At 39.6% G+C, this 19,555-nt stretch overlaps 1 protein-coding gene across 1 annotated transcript in view; it reads right to left on the bottom strand.

The window, feature by feature from the left end:
* The window catches only part of LOC128377575 (neurexin-3b), a 216,389-nt gene extending 197,453 nt beyond the window's left edge, over positions 1–18,936 (bottom strand). Inside the window, exons 1-3 of the mRNA XM_053337537.1 lie at positions 18,835–18,936; positions 4,619–5,057; positions 446–829 (exon numbers count right to left, since the gene is read on the bottom strand). Coding sequence (XP_053193512.1) covers positions 446–829; positions 4,619–5,057; positions 18,835–18,936 — 925 coding nt within the window. The remainder of the gene's footprint in view (positions 1–445; positions 830–4,618; positions 5,058–18,834) is intronic.
* Between the last annotated feature and the right edge of the window lie 619 nt (positions 18,937–19,555).

Genomic DNA, 19,555 nt, shown 5'->3' on the forward strand with positions numbered 1-19,555 from the left:
CACTTGGCAGAAAAGTGAAATCCTATTAAATCTTTCAGCAAAGCTTCCAAAAATATTGTGAGGAAAGTGTCCCAAGTCACACTTCTTCCTGTCTGCTAAAACAGATCACTGTCCACTTTCCTGGAAAGGCTATTGTTAGCAGACACTGACATAACGCTAGGATGTCACTGCCACTTCACAACCATCTCGAGGATACAAGAAAACATATTTTCAACTTTGTAAAACTAGTCTACTGCATCTTTTAAGCTACGCACACTTACTGTCATGAGCACACTGACCAAATAGATTTCTCAGCAGTGAAAAGGAACTGCTGTAGCCTCTTTAAAAAGGCCCGTCACAACAAATCAATGAGTCTTCTGACAACCTCAATACCATTTTACAATCATCACTGTAACAGAGAAAACACACTCATGACTTAGAGAAAAAGACTGGAAGGGAGTCTCACCTCTCTCACAAGTACTATCCCAGAAGCCAGTGCCAGTGCAGTCACACACGAAGCGGTTCCATCCTTCCTTACACACCCCGTTGTTCTTGCAGGGGTTGCTGTCGCACTGTTTCCCCGTCACTTTACTACATGAAGACTTGATACCCGTCACGTTCTGGGACACAGCTATCTGTCGAATGTCCTTGCTGCGTCCATCGATGAACAAATCCCGGACGCAGCCCACGTAGCCATAGTTTAGCATAGCTGTCCAGAGCTCAGTAGGGAGCACCAAGCCCACCCGGTTGTCAGGCAGGCCACCCAGATAAAGGTCCCCCTCCAGGTCCAAGATCTCATTTTCCCCGCTGGCTGTGAAAGGACTCCGGCGGCTGTTTACTGAGATAATGCCTGCAGGGGGGAATAATCAATTATTAAATACTGGCCAGACACTACACTGCAAAAAATGTACAGATCATCATGTCACGTAATCTTCTCTAATAATGTTTTTTTTATGCTGGCACAGTGAGATATTGAGATAATGTCACAGTTGTTGAATTTTCCCAAATCAAGTGTGATGTTCTCTGTAGTTACATGATCTGCTATATTTTGCTTGCTACCAGAGAACAGCACTTCTTTGTGCAACAGGAATTCAAAACAAGTGACCTTTATTGCCCTCCATTTACAGCTCTTGGCACTTAAACATAATTGATATTCTAAGACTAAATAAAAATTACAATTTCAAACAGAAAGTGGGACTAACGGCTCCTTTTTGTTCGTCAAAGCGAGGACAGAGGTGAAAATGAATAGATTTTTGCTTGCTCTTCCACTTTAGCCAAAATGCACCGACAGCACATTTGTAAAAGAGGCTGACAAAAATAGCAAAGTACAACTGTGTCTGTGCATAGTGGGGGTCTGAGTGGGAGGAGGTGCTAAGCAATGTTTGGAAGCCAAAATTGTACTGATCACTGACTGTAACACTCTCTCCAAGGCTACTGATATTTGAGTCACAAAAATGACACAATGGGGGGAAGGAAAAAATAAGCTTGCATTCAGCAAAAAATATACTTTACTGGCACGAGGACACTGATAGCATACATGAGCACAAGAGCCCCAATACCACATAATACATATTTTTATGTGTTTGTGCTCCCATGAGATAATTAAAGCAATTATCATAGGGACATTTTATAATTTTCTAAAAGTGCATTTAACCCCAAATGAATAGTTTTATGGAAGGACCCCATGGTTCAAATAATTATGGTTTTAAAATTATATAATAATTACCAAAACAAATAAAAACACATACAAAAAAAAAACTGTCACTGGTGCATTTGTATTGCTAAGGTATAGTGACAGCATAACCCCTCATTTATATTCCAAGCAGATAAAAATACACCACAGACAAAATCATTAGAGACATTACGCGTGTTCTCAGCCTGACTCTATAAACATGAATATAATAATCACATTTAATATCATATTTTTAGCATATATCATAGGCAAAACTGTTTAATTCATCAGTTCTTTTTGACTCAAAAGAACTAACTAAAAGATTTAAATAACTTTCAAAATGAATATTACAAAGAGGAAATAGGATTTCCTGATGTATGAAAATCAAAATTAAGAAAATGGATAAATGAAAGGTTAAAGACACATTTCATCATCAGGAAAACAGGCCTATAATTCAATTTGCATGATGACTTAAGAAGCCATTTTTTTATTGTCGAACCTTTCAATATATATGCCAAATAATTAGATTATGCTTTTAAATATATACAGATAATTAGAGAAGGAAGAAAAAAATGGCTTTGTATAATCATCACCTCTATCAGCATCTCTCTAACAGCCCTTACTGAGGTCAAGAAAACACAAAAAAGAGATGTAGAGATCACCTTTTCCACAAACCCCAAATTTAGCTTGTCTGAAAACAGTGTAATCTGAGCTCTCACATTTTACTTGTGTTACATTCACCTTGCAGCAAGACAGGAAGATTCTGGCAAGAGCTCTTTGTGGCCATGAAATTTAATTCACTTGCAACTCCCATTAACATTTCACTCCAGCCACAAGTGTGATTATGCCTGTTCTTAACCATCCCTCAGTCTGGTATCCATATATCTGTCTCATTCCTCTTTTTCCCTGCGAAAATCCTACTTTCTACCCTGCTATCGCACTGGGGGCTGTGCTGGTGATTAATCAAAGCAGTGAGCTCTGACACACGACTAAATTGGCTGCTCTAACCTGATATATAACACAGGCTGCGGCGCCAACTAACACACCCGAGTTCTCCGGAGGATCCCACCTAATGCAGAGATTGTGTTGGGCTCAGAGCTCAAGGCAACACAAGTTTCTAACCTTTTTTCTGTAATATAATCTTCTTCTAATACTTTCTGTGTATTCGGCCATGTTTTCAGGTCAGAGGACACACAGATGGAAGCAGCCGAGGAGAAATAGAGTCAGTAACTATCTAGAGAAAAGTACGACTCTATCCTGACAATAAATCATCCCTGAAATTAATATATTGAGGAAGTGCTTGTGATGTAGGAAAACGTTGAAATAAACACTAACATGATTATTACTTTGATTCTTACTGCTGGTGCAGCTCCATTGTGACAGCTGATGTGAATTGCAGAGTGCTTTATTCTTAATCAGAGTAATTTTCACAAACACAAACAATTCATGGTATTTAAATTTTGGCGCGTATTCAGTCAATCAATACTGTAAATATTCAACTTTTTCTAGGGAGATGGGGGGAAGTAGTTAATTATGGTGAAAATAATGTTCTGTTTTCCATTTCAAGTTTTCTGTTAGGTCAAGTTTTTGTTATAACTTATTCATTAGTCAATTCTTCAAGTAAGGCAGTTTAAGCAAATCTACATTTTTAAGGCCAGTCAATATATATTTATTGGTGACAACATCTCAGATCTAAAAATGTTGCTCTTTAAAGTCATTTCATATTGTAAATTAAATCAAGCTTTAGTGAAAGTTCAATTATTCTACCTTTATTTATCTATGGGGCGATGTCATTATTTTCTCCTGTTCTTTCCCTCCCTGTTCCTACATTCATTCATTCATAATTCCAACATCTTCACCTGACCAATGATCTTTCTTTAAATATGTTTTTGAATTTCTGGCCAACTATTGTGCAACCCATCACCACCATGAGCAGAGACACTCCATCAATAATCTGCTGGCTCCATTCCACCATCACCACCACCAGCGTCTAGACTCTGATTCTGTTCTGTCTCTTATAAGCATACGGGCCTAGACATAATAAAGATGCTTCACATCAGTTGGCAACATATTTGCATGTTGCTAATATCAATAAATATAGTTATTCACTTTCAAATTACTCTCTTTTAAAAACACTTAGCACTTAAGGCTCTATTTCATTTTAGACCCTTAAATACTAGTTATATGAGTGGAAAATGTATATATATTAACTGCTGTGATAATAAAAACAATAGTTAACCTTTATTCCTTAACATGAAGGTCTCCTATCTCAAACAATGAATGATGACGCCCTCTCGCTATAGAAAACAACATAGGAGCTATGTCCCTACAGCAATATAACAAAAAAGGATGAGTCATTCTTCATTCTGGATTTCAGGATGTATTGTACAGTAGCGTACCTTTATTTTTTGGGGGGTTTGATTCTCTGTCTAGCAGTTTGTTATTTGCCTTGTCAGCTCTACCTATAAATGCATATGATGTGTAGCCAAAGGCAACATATTTTTAATTGAGCCAAGAGTTCAGTCTCCTTGATTGAAGCCAAGCCACTCTTTGATTTTATGTGTGTGTGTGTGTGTGTGCATGTGTGTGTTTGTGAGAAAGAGAAAGAGAGAGAGAGAGAGAGAGAGAGAGAGAGAGAGAGAGAGAGAGAGAGAGAGAGAGAGAGAGAGAGAGAGGACAAACTAGTGATATATTGAGACGACAGTGCCTTTCCAAAGCACCAAGTGATCATAGTTTACTTTAGCGACTTTAATAACCTGTGAAAGTGCTGTTAAACAGAACTCAAGTGTCTACTTTTAGTAATGTGTGTGGCTAAAAGTAGGTAATTGCAGGAAATCTGTTCAGTTTTATTCACTGCCATATTACAGCAAAATGCTTTCAATGGGCAAAGTGGATAGATTCTCCTTCAACTATTTGTTATTACTCTTTCCTCCCCCCCTTTGTTTCCTGTCCATCCTTCATCCTTACCTGAGCGACCATCTCTCTGGATGTCCACATGGTGCCACACGCCGTCATTGACCTTAGCCTGCGTGGCTTTGACCTTGATGGTGCCGGAGCCCATGTCCAGCAGCAGGTACAGTCCTCCGTCCAGCAGCTCCACTGCAAAGAAGTCCACCTTGTTGTTCTTTTGGCCCTTTGCATCCCGTCTGTCCTGGGGCTTGCCGTGGGTGAAGAGTATCAGTCCGTTGGGTTCAGATGTGCGGAAGTCGAAGGAGATGGAGCCCACGCGCTTGGTGTTCCATTTCGGCAATGCCAAGTAGGAGTCAGGGGTCTCGAAGTTGATGGGGTCGAGGGTGGGAACGTTTTCGCACTTAAAGACCACATCGCCCTGGAGTTTCATCTTGGGGTCCACGATGCGGGCGAGGCGAGACAGCTCCAGGCGGATATCATTATTCTTATACACCACCTGGGGGAGGAAATACAAGTATTAAAGATTTCTTATTAAAATATATACCATGCATACAAGTGTAAAATTATACCTCAGTGTGAATCATGTCTTAAAGTGTTTTGTTTGTCGTATTTTAGTTTGTCCACAATCACTGTAGAGGATAATTTGCCAGAGCCGTAATGATTGAAACATATTTATTTCTCTGTGAATGAATTGCCCTCCATTGCAAAGTGTAATATTATAGCATCATACTCTTCATAAATTGCTGATTTGAGGAAAGCTGATCGATAAAACTAATATCTTCTAAAGGTGTGTATAGTCCAATTTGTTTCTCAGTCATCTTCTATTTCAACTCCAATTTATTTCCACAATGAAACGGAGATTGTACACAAATGCGTGACAGAATTTAGGTTTGATTGCACCTCTGCCAACTGAGTGAAGTGTGAGAAGCAATGGCTATATTATTATTAGTGAGTCATTCCCCATATTGTTCAAAAAGGGTATTTGTTACACACAGCGGTATCTGTGATCCTGTGAGAATATACCCAGCATCATGCCTATTTACCCACAATAAATTCACCCCAACCCCCTAATCCATAAAAGTAGAAATCAGCTTTACATTATAGTCAAATACAACGGAATACCACAGAAAAAGGAGAGCAGAATATTGTCAATTGGAATCCACTGAGGTGGAAAATTAATGTTTTTTTTTTTCTTTTCTTTTCTTTTCTGGGGAGGAAGACAGGCTTTTTCTTGGTATATAAGGCAGTGTGCAAGCAGGAAACAGAAACACTGTTAGAGGGATCGCAGCTGTCAGCAAACAGATTTTACTGCTGTGGGATTACCGATAATCCTGGAAGATTTGACAGTAAATCAACACAGGTGACCCGAGCGCCGAGGAGAACTGGAGAGGGGGAAAGAGAGAAAGGGGGGGGGAGAAAAAAAATGGAAGGAGAGACAGACGAGCTGTTGGGAATAAGGGCAGCAGAGAACTGTGTGAGTAAGGGGGGAGAAAAAAAGAAAGAAACGTCAGGACGCAAACAGGGAGAAAAAGAAGGAGAGATCTCGAAGATTAAATGCCGTAAAGCCAGTGTGTGCCACTTGCTTTCAAAATATGCTGGTGTTTATGTTTGTGTGTGCGTACCCGTCTACAGTATGTGCAGCGCAACACAAACATAGTGATGCAGCTGTCAGCGTGGTTAACGATTAAACTTAATCTCCTGAACATGACACACAACAAAATAATCACCACACACTTTGTCAAGCTTTAAATCTACAGATAATGTAGTACAAAATACTGATGATGTGCCTTCCATTTTAAACATATGAAAGCTTGGCTACCTGCAAAAGTAAATGATCATAGAAACACAATAATAAGACTCATGGCTTGAGTGATCATTTCTGTTAGTTCTAGTAAATCATGGCAAAATCTAGCTCTCTGAATATTGTCAGTCAGCACCAGCAAGATGATTTGAACCCTTCCAACAATCAAATTTGACTGAAATTTCATACGAATTATACTCCACAGAGATGTTGCAACTGCCCTGTAGCTCAAAACTCGTAAACTTGAACAACCATTAAGATTACACGGATCTCTCACACTGATGTTTTTATGTTTTCTTCTGAAGCAAAATACCTTGCATTCCACTTTCACTGAGCTTTTAGACTACTCTTGGGCAAGAGAACAAACTGAATATTACATGAAAGGAGAAAGAGAGAAGAAAAAGATGCTTTAATGCTGCTCATTTGCAATAGAGAACTTTTTTCTTTTTTTTTTTATCAAATAGTCTTGTGATGGTCACTGTGCACTCTTTAGATGTAAATCGCTCAAACTTGCTAAAGTTCCGAGGCACTCTGTCTTCGTCTTTGAGACATATCAAGTAGACTTTTCACTACATAGAAAGAATAATTAAGCTCTATGATTTTTCACCATACAAGGTTTCCTTGAGGCAAATCAGCATGTTCTTGAAGTGTGAAAAGTGCTGTTTTCTTTGTTTGCCTCACAGAGAAAGTCTTTACAAACTGTCTGCAGCAGTGCAATATTCTTCTGGTACCCACTAATCTTACAAATCAACCAACCCCTGATCTGTTTTGGGATTATGATTTTGTCTGCAGCCTGATCAATAAGGTAATCGAAATGATGTTATAAAAGAGGAACTGACTACAGCAGCTATGTGTAGCTCATCTTTTCCTTTGTTATGGCTTGCTTTGCTACGCTATCCTTCTGCCTATCAACAGCCTTATGGGGCCCATTCATAATGCACGCACAGGGGACTGTAACGACTCCATAAAGCCAAGAAGCTCCATCTCTGCTGCAGGATGGTGTATCGATTGGGCCTGGTAAGGAAACAAGGAGAGGGGTGAGGGGGAAAGGTGGAGGGGTGGGGGGTGGAAGCAAATGTGCGTGCACAGACACACACACACAAAGACAATCTCCTTCCTAATCTACTTCAGATCAGTGCTCATGTACTATTGGCCATGGTCACAGCTGCTGTCAGCTGCTGATTTAGCCCCAGTGTTAATGAAGAGACAGGGTAATTCCACTGAAGTGGAGAAAAGATACAGACACACACACACAAGGTGCTCATGAAGCTTTGCAGAGGAGACTTGAACACACACACAAATGCAACCGCACACTGAAAACATTGTGCAGATTAATGTAACAATAGAGGATGAGTAAATATTAGAAGTGGATGAGTGACAGCACTGGTGAAACAAAGGGTAGAATATTCAGTCATCATTAGAGAGAATCAATATGGGCCTAAATTACCATTTTACGAAGACTGAGATGTGACAGTGCACTGATATTAAAGGATTAGTTCACCCTAATCACTAACAACATATTTTCCCACTCACATCGACTGCTATCAAGCTTTGCAGATATCTTCCATGTACCTGGGTTTTGAAATATATCCACGGCTGAAATTTCTGCCTTCAACTCAATGAAATGATGGAGAATGGCATTCAGGTGAATTACTTTTGACATACACAGCAGTAATATGTTAGGAACTATTTTCTGCTCGGCTCACAGCGAGGTCTGTGGATTATCCTGAGTAACTGGGATGTTCTTTTATAGTACATTTTTTTGAAATGAGCTATACAAATGAAATTCCATTCACCACTATTGTATCGGGGTGGCAGGGGTTTCAGCGGTGGATATCTCAAATCTTGGCCTGTCTTGACACACAAAACCAATACTCTATCACTGGAAACTGTTATAAGAATAATATTATATATTTGTGTAATTTGGGTGCAATGATCCTTCAATTTGAAAAAAAACAGTAAGGCTGCAAAGCGTGTTCAGCCGTGCCATAAGATACAGTCCTCTTGGGAGACAGTGAGGCTTGACTCTCTCTCTCTGCTCATACTGCTACTGCTTCACAGCTCAAAATGCCAGCCACTACAGTTACAGCCCCACACCGACTTCCACCACGGCGTCCATGAAGCATGTTGGCTCAGATTCTTAGCTACCACCTGGGGAGACAGTTTGCCTTCACCACACTCTACTTTCTAAGTGTTAAGATGTATGTACTGCAGAGAATGAGAGCCTTGAAAGCAAATATCAACTATATATAAACACAGTAAGTTACTGTTTTTTCTCAATTAATCCTTTTCCTGAGACATCAAACTGAAATAGAACCACCAAACACACTGCAGCTAGAAAATATATGACTAGGTGTTTTATTATTAGATTGTCTCGGATTCCTCTCTGCAGCACAGTGATTCAGGGCTATGACTCTCTCAGTCTCAGCCCACCTTGAACTTACACATCATCATCGATTTCAACTCTCCAAATGCCCAAATATTGAATCCATAATATTTAAGGCAGTGTCATCTTTGGATGAACTTTAATTTCATGTTGGTCTTTTGTGGTTAAAATATTGTGGCTAACCTCAGAATTCTTCAGACTTAAATGACAGAAACTGGATCAAAATCTGATGATCACAACCGCTGCATGCATATTCCCAGTCCAGTACCTCCAGGCTGGTTATATTGCTTGTGGCATAAGTCTGCTCTGCTGTCTCTTGCCTTGTAGAATTAGAAAAACTCATTTTAGTATTTTAAATCATATTACATTTTTTATAAAGCACCTATAATTATTTTTTATGTTTTAAGTTCCACTTCTTATTCTTGTTAGGCTTTAACCACTTAACGCACGCTGTTCCGTCTACGGAATGGGACGGATGTTAGGAGGTAGCCACAAGTTCTTCTGGATGTTTTAAACACCACCCCTTAAACATATATAATCATGCCGTACATCGTTGGAAAGCTTAGATTGTCCTGATTCATTCAAGACCACTCACGACGTATATGGTTGCTCACAGCCGTAGTAGTATTAGCGATTAGTTCGGCTAGCCCCTGAGCTAAGTAAGAAAAGCTATAATGCCTACATACCTTCAAAGTCTTCCCTTTAACCACAACGATCATCTTATGACTCAGCACTTTCTGTACAGCTCGCCAAGTATCCATTCTTGTGAAATATGAAATCGGTTTCCATAAAACCGAAATACTTTCCTCAATATGTCAACATGTATTTAGTCCAACACGTAACGTAATAACACAAATAACAAATCATATACGGTCCGTTTACGTCATTTCATCTCAGAGTACACGTGACTAGATGTTTACGACCGTGAGCCTCTTCCGCTTCTGACGACACCACACACAAGCCAATCGGTGTTTAGGATTAGGCAGTACATGTCTCCAAAGCCAATGAGGACATGTGACCGACAACAATGACGACATGGCTTTGATTGACTGCTGTTCTAGCCTATGGAAATATTCGGTGAAATGAAGTTGATAACCTTTTATCCAATAGTCTGAGGTTTCCAACAGTGTATGACACTAAGCTATTAAGTTTGGCTGTCCATAAACAAACTCCAAGCGTAACCGGCGTGCGCCCTGTGCGTAAAAGAGTTGAACCATATATCATTACGCACACGGCATTTTGGTACACGGTTGGTTCTTCTTCGACTTAACATATAACTTATACCAAAATAAACGGATAGATAGATAGATAGATAGATAGATAGATAGATAGATAGATAGATAGATAGATAGATAGATAGATAGATAGATAGATAGATAGATAGATAGATAGATAGATAGATAGATAGATAGATAGATAGATAGATAGATAGATAGATAGATATGGCCAAACAAAAAAATATGGTTATATGTAATAATAATAATAATAATAATAATAATAATAATAATAATAATAATAATATGGCGTCAGCTTTCATTAGAGACCAAGATTTTGATTCTAGGCAAAGGGGATGTGAAGTTATAGGTGTTTGATTGCGGTTATACAGCTTTAGTAACCAAGTGTCCATTTGGAGTCTCCAAAAAGGACCTGAGGAAAACGCATGGACATACCTGTTGAAAAATGAGACTCCAGATTTGGACTGCATGAAGCCAAGACCTGTGGCTGTGGCCTCATTGTGTCTATATCCTGCTGTGCATGTCGTTTAGGCTAACAGCCTAAACAGGGGCGTGTGTTAAGTGGTTAACTAGCTCAGCAAACTTAGCCTTAAAACACTCACTGAAACACAAAAAAACATCCAATGCAAATGGAGATAGTTTCCAGGAGGAAAAAAATCTGTCATGTGATATGTTGGATGATCATTGCCCTGAAATGTTGAGGTCAGTAGCAGCCAGCAGCTTATCTAATGTTGCTGTAAGCACAGACTAATAAATTAATATTTAACTTAAAAATCAAATTTAAGCTGGTAGTTTATTTTCTTTCTGTATCAGGTACTTTTGATTTTGCAGGAAACATGTTGCAGCTGTTACAGGAGTATCCTGATAGTCTGTATTCCACTGTGTGACCAGTAAATTATCTCCACCAATGTGTATATTTAGCTTCATTCCTTAAAGTTTGTGTAAGATCATCTCATAAGTACCACAATGAAGTCTAATACTGCACAGTCCTGACAACAGAGAGCTTGAAATACACAAGGAAGCGAGGACAAGTTATTTCCTGTAATTACATCCTCTTACTTTGTAAGTAAAGGTTTCTAAATGTATCCGAAAAAAGCCCTCAAAAAAGTTGACCTTTAAAAAGAGTATGACTTACAAAGTAGTTTTAAAACATTATAGCTCTCATATGCTATCAGTTATCATAGGTGTAAGTGGAGTCTACAATTTAAAAATATCTTTCAGAAAACATATTTTTATAGTATTATATAGTGCAGGGTTTAGAATTACCCAGAATTTAGGATACAAATTTATTTATGTATGAGGTGTCACCGAGAGGGAAACAAATAATGTTTACAGCGTCAGAGATTAACCTAGAGGAGGTGAAGGTGAGGGGTGAAGGCCTTCCATTAAATTCTGAGGTTTGTACCATCCATCATTGTTTGGCCCTATGTGGGGACTTTAAAAAAAAAAGGTAAATAACTAAAAGGACAGGGTGACATTTGCATTTGTATTGAAGGGGAAAACAAGCATCGCCTGAACATACTGTGGTGACTAACACAAAACTGATGATGACACTTTACCTCTCAAATGCCAAATATTGGTCTCTTGCCCTCTCCTTCTCACATACTCATCATTCTCTTGATCTATACCCATTTCAATGTTTTTTTCTCCCACCAGCTAACACTTACTTCATCTGTACCTGTCTTCTCCCACCTTCTGTCCCTCCTTGTTTTATTTAAATACTCCCACTATTCTCATATATTTGCTTCCACGGCTTGTTACTCATCACCTCCTGCATACAGCTCCTCCTCCCTCGGCAGAGCACTTGATGACAGCGCATGCCCCAGCCGCCCCCTCAGTCTGACACAAGTTGCCACTACACAGCTCCAGTGCTGCAACGGGTGCCCCACGATGCCGGATGGAAGGGGCTGGATAGCGTGAGAGCTGATGGAGGGGGGGCGGGGGGGGGGGCAGAAAGCACTCGATGCATGGCACTGCAAAACATCAGGCTGACTGGCGAGTGAGCAGGGTGGCTGCCCACTGGCCCTCGGTCACGTGACATGCAGAAGCCCACATGGCAAAACACGAGTGTGGGCGGCGCGTGTGAGAGTGTTGTGTATGGATGACATCCCATGTAGCCTACGGGGGAAGATGAGTGCAGTGGAGACTGAACAAGAAAGGGGATGTGATGGCAGCACGTAGCATCTCTTTTGTTGTCAGATACAGGGAAAGGGAGGTATTGGCTCGTTGCAGCAGCACATGCCTCCATCTGCTTATTCATCAGCTCTTTCAAAAGTGATGCATTTCTTTATTTTCTTCTTTTACCTGATGGTGAAGAGAGACCAAGATGCACCAACAATCCTGCCTCAGTAGCGTCTGAAGTGCCTTAGCCAGACATTACCAACACATGCAGTCAGACAGAAATACTGACGCACTCTGATCTGAGCAATGGGCCAAACTCAACTGAATCATTCCCTCATTATCTTGGGATATTGAATCCAAAGAAAGAGGTGGAGGGGGCAGGACGGAATAAATGGTGTAGGAGAGCATGAGAGAGGTGCAGAGACAAAGAGATGATACACATATCATCTATTTGGGTTACACATAGTTGACGGTGAATGCAAATACACACGTTGAAAGAGATACTTTGAATGAATGAAGGTATGAAGGAGAGATCACAAGGCGAGTCGTGAGCAGTTTGAATCGTTATGTGTAGCAGATGGCATCATGCCTGCTTAATGGAGCAACATATGATGAACAGTTGAGGACCACACAATACTACCACTACCCGGCCACATGGTGAATCACCTCCATGTTTTTGTCCACCCAGCGCTCCCTCTCAAGGGCCAACTCATGCTGAGTCACACACGACCCGATAATATTAGAAACACACAGAAAACACAACCACGCCGGCATCACGGCTCATAATGAAATCTGCACAGTCTTTACATTAAAGCTTCTGCCTCATTAAAGCTGCACTAATCAATAATTTTACATGAACAATGTGTGATAAGACTACATGTAATGTGATATGGGTTGCTTGTAGTGACAAGCCACCCACAGAGAATTATAAACCCAGCTCTGGTAGCAGCTTTCAGCTCGTTGTTCTAGTTTTCTGACCTGCAATTTACTGTTTTGGTTCAGTCTCACTGCTCTCATCAACCTTGCCTCCAGATGTGTGAACTGTTGTTTTGCAGAGAAACATGACAGACAGACAAATTTAGAGACTAGCTTGAAAACACAGTGGAGCTTTTTTTAGCAGATGAAAGGCAATTATTTTTCTCAGAACATGGTGGAGACCAAAACAGAGCTAAAAGGAGACTGAATATTCGGACTTATATTCTTTCTTATATTTAAATACTTATCTAATTGCCAGAAGACAACTCCAAGTTAATGTTAGTGTCATTCTGTATCTGCTGAATATGTACTATAATATGTCATGTATGTGTTTTTCTGCTTGTTGTGGAGTTCTGCCCCTAAGAGACTAAAAAACCTGAATAATGCATCTTTAGGCTTGCCATCTACTAGCATAAGATTTATATCATGGTCGATACAAAATGATTAACTGTTCAAAGGAAGGTGTAGATACTGTGATTAATCACATAACTTTCAACACTATGCTCCATTTCAAAATGGCATGATTATTATTAAAGATAATGTATGTGAAAATGAACACAATGCCACCGTGGACAGTTTTAAAATTGACAGATAAGAATCTCTTGATGAAAATCTTTGTTTGATTTATATTTTTTTATATTTTTATCTTTGTTCATATGGAACATAGGTCCAAGTGAAGGTAGATACTCCATAGCTAACGAAAATGTGTGGAGGAAAAAAAAACAAGTTAATCTACTATACCAGTGTACTGTAAAGTAGCTGTTATGTCATGTTGGCCTGCACTGGAGGATGGTTGAGGAAGCTCAGGTGAGGATTAGTTCAGCCCCTGTGAGGGAATTTACTGTGTAACCATGTGTATGAACATACAGAACAACACTCTCTTGACCCTATTAAAAGGCCCTTTTCAATGAAGACATATCTACATATCCTAGTCAGAGAAGCACAGCTGTCAACAATAAAAAAAAATGCCTCAATTCCATTTAGCTGTTTCACTCAAGGTCCTGGTATTGCACATGTTGGCTCTCTTTCATTGCTTTCTGGGACACTTCAATAGACTAGGGTTATTATTAATGCAACTACTAGCTTCAGGAAAACACTTCTCTTGTTCAAAAATACAAACATACATCTCCCCCTCACTTCAACATGCTGGATCGAGGAACTTTTTCTAGACAACCAGAATGCAGGTTCAGTAACGCATATAAGAAACTCACATTATTGTTCATGCTGCAAGTGTGTTAGCAGTCTTAAGAGCACATATAAAAACTATATACAGCTGTAATGCTGGCTTACAGCACTGGCTCAACAGCTCATCTATGTTTAATGCTTTGTGCAGTACTGACATCCATGGCTGTCAAGTGCTGCTATTTAACAAATCCTTCCATGTTGCGAGAACAAACATTAATACACAAATAAAAATGAAATATGATATAATGAGAAGGAGAATTTCCATCACAAGGTGTATGCAGTGATTTTCTCTCTAGCTGCACACCAGGCAAACTATATATTTGTTCATCTACAATAGTTTGATGATACATACACAAATCATTGTTTTAAAGGGACATCTTTCTTTGTATCGTCTATCAATGTGGCACTTTTTGTGCTAAATTAAACATGGGAAAACACAGACTCAAAGAAAAGAACAAAGTAAGTCAGTTTTCAAGGTACTGTTGATGGCTACTGTCCACATGCATCTGTAATAGACAAAATGCCTAACCAATTTGAGGATGGACGGGAATTTATTAGCCAAAATGATAATGACTGGGGGAACAGCTGCCTATATATGTTGTAAATGCTTGTACGCAACCACACAACAAAAGGATAAAGTGAGAGAGAGTAATGGTCTGATGTAAGCTGGCCTGGCTAAATGAAAGGCATATTGGAAGGTGCTCAACTGAACTTGGCAGCACATCACTAGACTTACTAGCTCATGTCAAAACTGAGAAGGTTGTGATGGAAGAGAAAAACAGCCTGGATGAGAGGGTGGAGAGCGGCCAGCCTGAGACACAGTGGCATATTAATGTCCCTAGTAAACTTACAAATGTTATAGAGGCTTACACAGATAAAATGTGAATTTATGTAGCCATCTGTCCATCAGCTGAGCTAAAATAAGCTTCCTCAGTAAAAAATATCCTCAAGAATTAAATGGCATAATACCACCTACAAAAGAAGCATATGCAGTAAAATCACTTAAATTACTTTGGTTAAAAATACATAATGCATGAAAGAATAAATGATATTGTGTTGATAATGAAATATGGTCAAAATATTCCAGCTGTGCTCTATTACAGTTGTTGGTGGTTACTGGGCACATAACTATATGGTGGTGGGTGTGACTCTTTTTAAAAGGGTTCAGTTTTATGCTGTTTTTCCTTATTTATATTGGTGCAGTGGAACAGTGTAATGCTCACCTGTGTTTCATTCATTTCAGACAAATTGCTGTCAAAATTTTGTGAACTGTTTTGGGGTGTAGTTGGAAGATGGTGGTGTCAAAACTAGAGCCCCAGTCGAGTTTATGCTAATGATGATTTGATATTGGTGTTTGTTAAATGTATGTAACATAACGTAATCCTAGGCGCTCACTGTAAGCATTGATAAATGAAAGAGAAGCCATTTCCCTGGTTGATATCTGATCCTGGATAAAAATCCTCCACCTGTTTCCTCACAGGATAAAAAAAGGATCAATCGACAATCAATTAATCATCACAGTGTTGGATTTACCCATTTTATATGATCCATCTGTTGTTGAACTGAAACAAGGAGCTACATGGACTGCAGCAGCACCACACCCTGTTTCACTAATGCTTTAGATGCGGGCCAAAACTACACTCTTACATCCAACTGCTGTTGCTGCTGCAACAACATATGATTGCCGCTGGTAACTGCTATTCATGTTTTCTGCTTATAGTGTTGCAGGAGCCACTGCCAGGGCTGTTTGCCTGTGTTGGTTGGCCAGGGCTGCCATGACTGTTTATCCTGGCCAAATATGAGCTTCTTTCCCTTTTCACAAAAGATAACTCTATCTGCCATAACAGAAATATATGGTAACAACTTTTTGGCAGCATTGCAGTCAGCAGTACATCAATCTTTTCATTTCAACTGAACTGGCCTGTTTTGTTTTTACAGAGCCACCCATCATCCCTTGATTATAATTATTTACTCTAGAATAAGTAATGGTGAGCAAATTGTAAATAACAGGGCATCTAATATATTTTCTGGCTGTACACATAAGCTATGAGAGCCAGAAAATACATTATAAATGTCCCAAGACAATAACGCTTTTTGTGTTTCATCATAAGTAAATATTTTGTTCAGACTGCTGCCCATTGGGAGGCGTTTTAGCAGCACACTCAAGCTGAAGCTACAAATTACCTGTGATAAACTGTGAGAAACGTGACAAACTGCAGTAACTGTTATGAGTAAGTTTAAGCAAGGACAGTGTTATACTTCCTCTGCCAACTCAGCAGCTTTAATTGATAATGCAATAATATTTTCTTCCTCTTTCGCTTCCTTCCAGGAAATGTATGCTGATCTTTCCCCTCAACATCTAAGCAGGTGTCCTGGTTAAATGAATACTAGGAAAGCAGTTGTACAGTATGTGGCTGCACATTTATGTCTTGAATCATTTGACGCAAATGCAGATATAATGTTCAGCCCACACAGTCTAGTACTTCACTAAACTAGTCATGCACCTGTTTTCTATTTGTATTGATGGCAGGGGTGGTGGTGCGTGCAGGTGCAAGTGGCGGTTTTTCCTACGAAATACAAGATTTATAAAACAGCTGGTGAGAAGATGATATTGGAAAATGGGCTTTTGAACTCTCTTGTCATCGAAATGAAGACACTAAGCTACAATGAAATTGTCTTGCTGGCTTGAAACAACTTCACATCTGAGTGGATTGAAGAGTCCAAGAAACACTGTCTTGCACAAAGGCCCACAGAAGGACCTTAACATCATCAAGGCGTGTTTGAAAGTGCTTAATGAGTACAGAGAAAATATTCCCAGGTTTGTTTTGCATTACTTGGATGAGCCTGTACCTGTCCAGTTTGGCAGGATGAACACCTTGGCGCTGCTTAGCAGAGCAGAGCAATTTAACTTGGAAGTTTTTTTTGCTTGAGGAGGGCCCTGGAAGCACAAGCAACTGTGAGGGAGAACCTGGGGCAGCTACTGTGGCTAGGGATTTCCGGATGTCAGCAAATGAGAAGTACTGTGGTCTTCCTGGCTCGGACCTAGGGACCAGTGATTCTTAGAAAGAGAGGTGCAGGGCCAGGCTCAGCTTGCCAGGAAGAGATACAGAATGAAGCAAAGACAAGCACACTACCCCAAACACAATTGTGCAAGCTTGTTAGAAATGAGCAGAGCAAAATTGGCACTGAGAGTAGAATTCAAGTGTTTGAAATGGGAGTTAATTTGCAAATAGATTCTTACCTAATCTTACCTAATGTAATGTAGTTTCTTATACGTACAATCCACAACTTTGGCCGGCAGGGACTTATGTCCATCGTTATTATGAGGCTCGTAAACCCAGACCTACTAATGGTAGTGAGGCCTGCGGTTCAGAGGGAGGAATTAATCTGCAGCACTCTGAATACACCTGCAGCTCCACTTGGGAGCCACAGCCTAGTACTTACCCGGACAAATTACAGCAGCCAGTAAAGATGGCATAGTCAACACCAAATTAACTACGCTAAAATAAAATCACTTTTGTGTCATGTGGGAGGGATGATCAACAGTCATTTTTAGCTAAACAAGACCTGGAACCACTGGATTATTTACTGAACTACCTTAAAGATGCAGCTGTGTGATGTAATATAATATAATAAGAACTCATAACAAATGAGTTATGTTCTATGTCTGATTGTATTGTGGAGCCTCTCCTTATATCCAGAAGGCACAAAACATAACACACGGATGAATTGCTACATCGGCCACTTGGGGATTTGAACTCTGGCCCTTTGTATTCCCAGAGAAGGTGATATACTGGCTGTACCACTGAGGAGACTTGGCTCCACCACCTTCACACAGCCTGAGGAAATGACACCACATGTACATGTGTATTTCCATCTATTTAAACTAAACAAAACCACTACTGTCAGGAATAAAATAAAATAAAAACAACATTGATGTGCTTTTTTGAGTATATTCTAAAATATTTTAGTGAAATGTGTTTAAAAATGTGCTGAAATAGAAAATGTGCTTACAGCATGAATTACAGCAACATACTGAATATCACTGCAGACTCACCATTTGACTGATCTGAACACAAAGTGAAACATTATCCAGTATCCAATGTGTGTGTGTTAGTTTTGGTAGTATGTGAATGAAGATGTTAACTTTTTTTGCAAATTTGGAAAAATATAGAGTGACTTGAATTGACCATCTGTGCTCTGTGGGACTTACTGTATGTATGATTTTTTGATTTTTGGAATGTGAATTGTCGTAGAAATTAAGATTTGTTATAGTAAGCCACGCCTATTTTATCAATCATTACAACATTTTATGCATTGACACACACATTAACGTAATAGTAGAAGAAGAAAACGCTGGTAAAAAATTCAATTCAATTCAATTCAGTAGGCTTTATTAGCATGACATTTGACTTGTGGGGCCAAAGTACAATTATGATTACGGAATAATATATATATATATTGTTTACTTATTCTTCTTTGTATTTTATTGTGCTATGTTCTGCCCATGAGCTGTGTCCTTAATAAAGTCTGAATTTAATTGAATTGAATTGACTGGATTTGCTCCTACCTCTCTGAGGCAGCCCATGAAATTGTTGCTAACTGGAGATCCAGGCAGGTCTGCAGTGCTTGGGCTCCCACCCACGTAGAAGAAATCATCGGAGCCCAGCATGGTGTAGTCTTCCTGGGTGTAACCAGTGGTGGTGAGGATCCCATCAACGGAGATAGTCACCTGTTGAGGAGGTAACACATAGCCAAAGCCAAGCCATTACACTCTGGGATTTGAGGCTGTGATGTGTATAAAAACACACCTCCTTCCTTGGTCTGCATTCGAAATGAGGTATTTGGACTTTTCTTTAGGTCCCACACTGTAGGTTGGTTTCTCATTTAACCTTTTTACAGAATCATTTTATACCTTGAAGCGATTGTTTTGGACCAGACAGCGTTTGGATTTTGTTAATGGAATTTTTGCCATAGGATTCACAGGACAGGTAAAGAAAATATGGCAGTGGCATATTTTCTTTATCTTTGATGGGGGTAAGAGAATGGATCCGAGGTTTGGTTCTGAAACTTCAGGTTGGGGGAGGGTTAGTACAAAGTTCAAACCAAGGACAAATTGATTGCACTTGTCTTAGGTTTCGGGATTCATCTGTTAACTGCAGACACACACATATACAGTACACACAAACACACAGACGTGCGCACGCACGCCTCCACTCAATCATACTTTTGCTCTCACACCAACACTCTCACACTCACACTCTCCCATCTCTTGCAGACATCTACATTTA

Source organism: Scomber japonicus, chromosome 17 (assembly GCF_027409825.1).
Source record: "Scomber japonicus isolate fScoJap1 chromosome 17, fScoJap1.pri, whole genome shotgun sequence".
NCBI classification, from domain to species: Eukaryota; Metazoa; Chordata; class Actinopteri; order Scombriformes; family Scombridae; genus Scomber; species Scomber japonicus.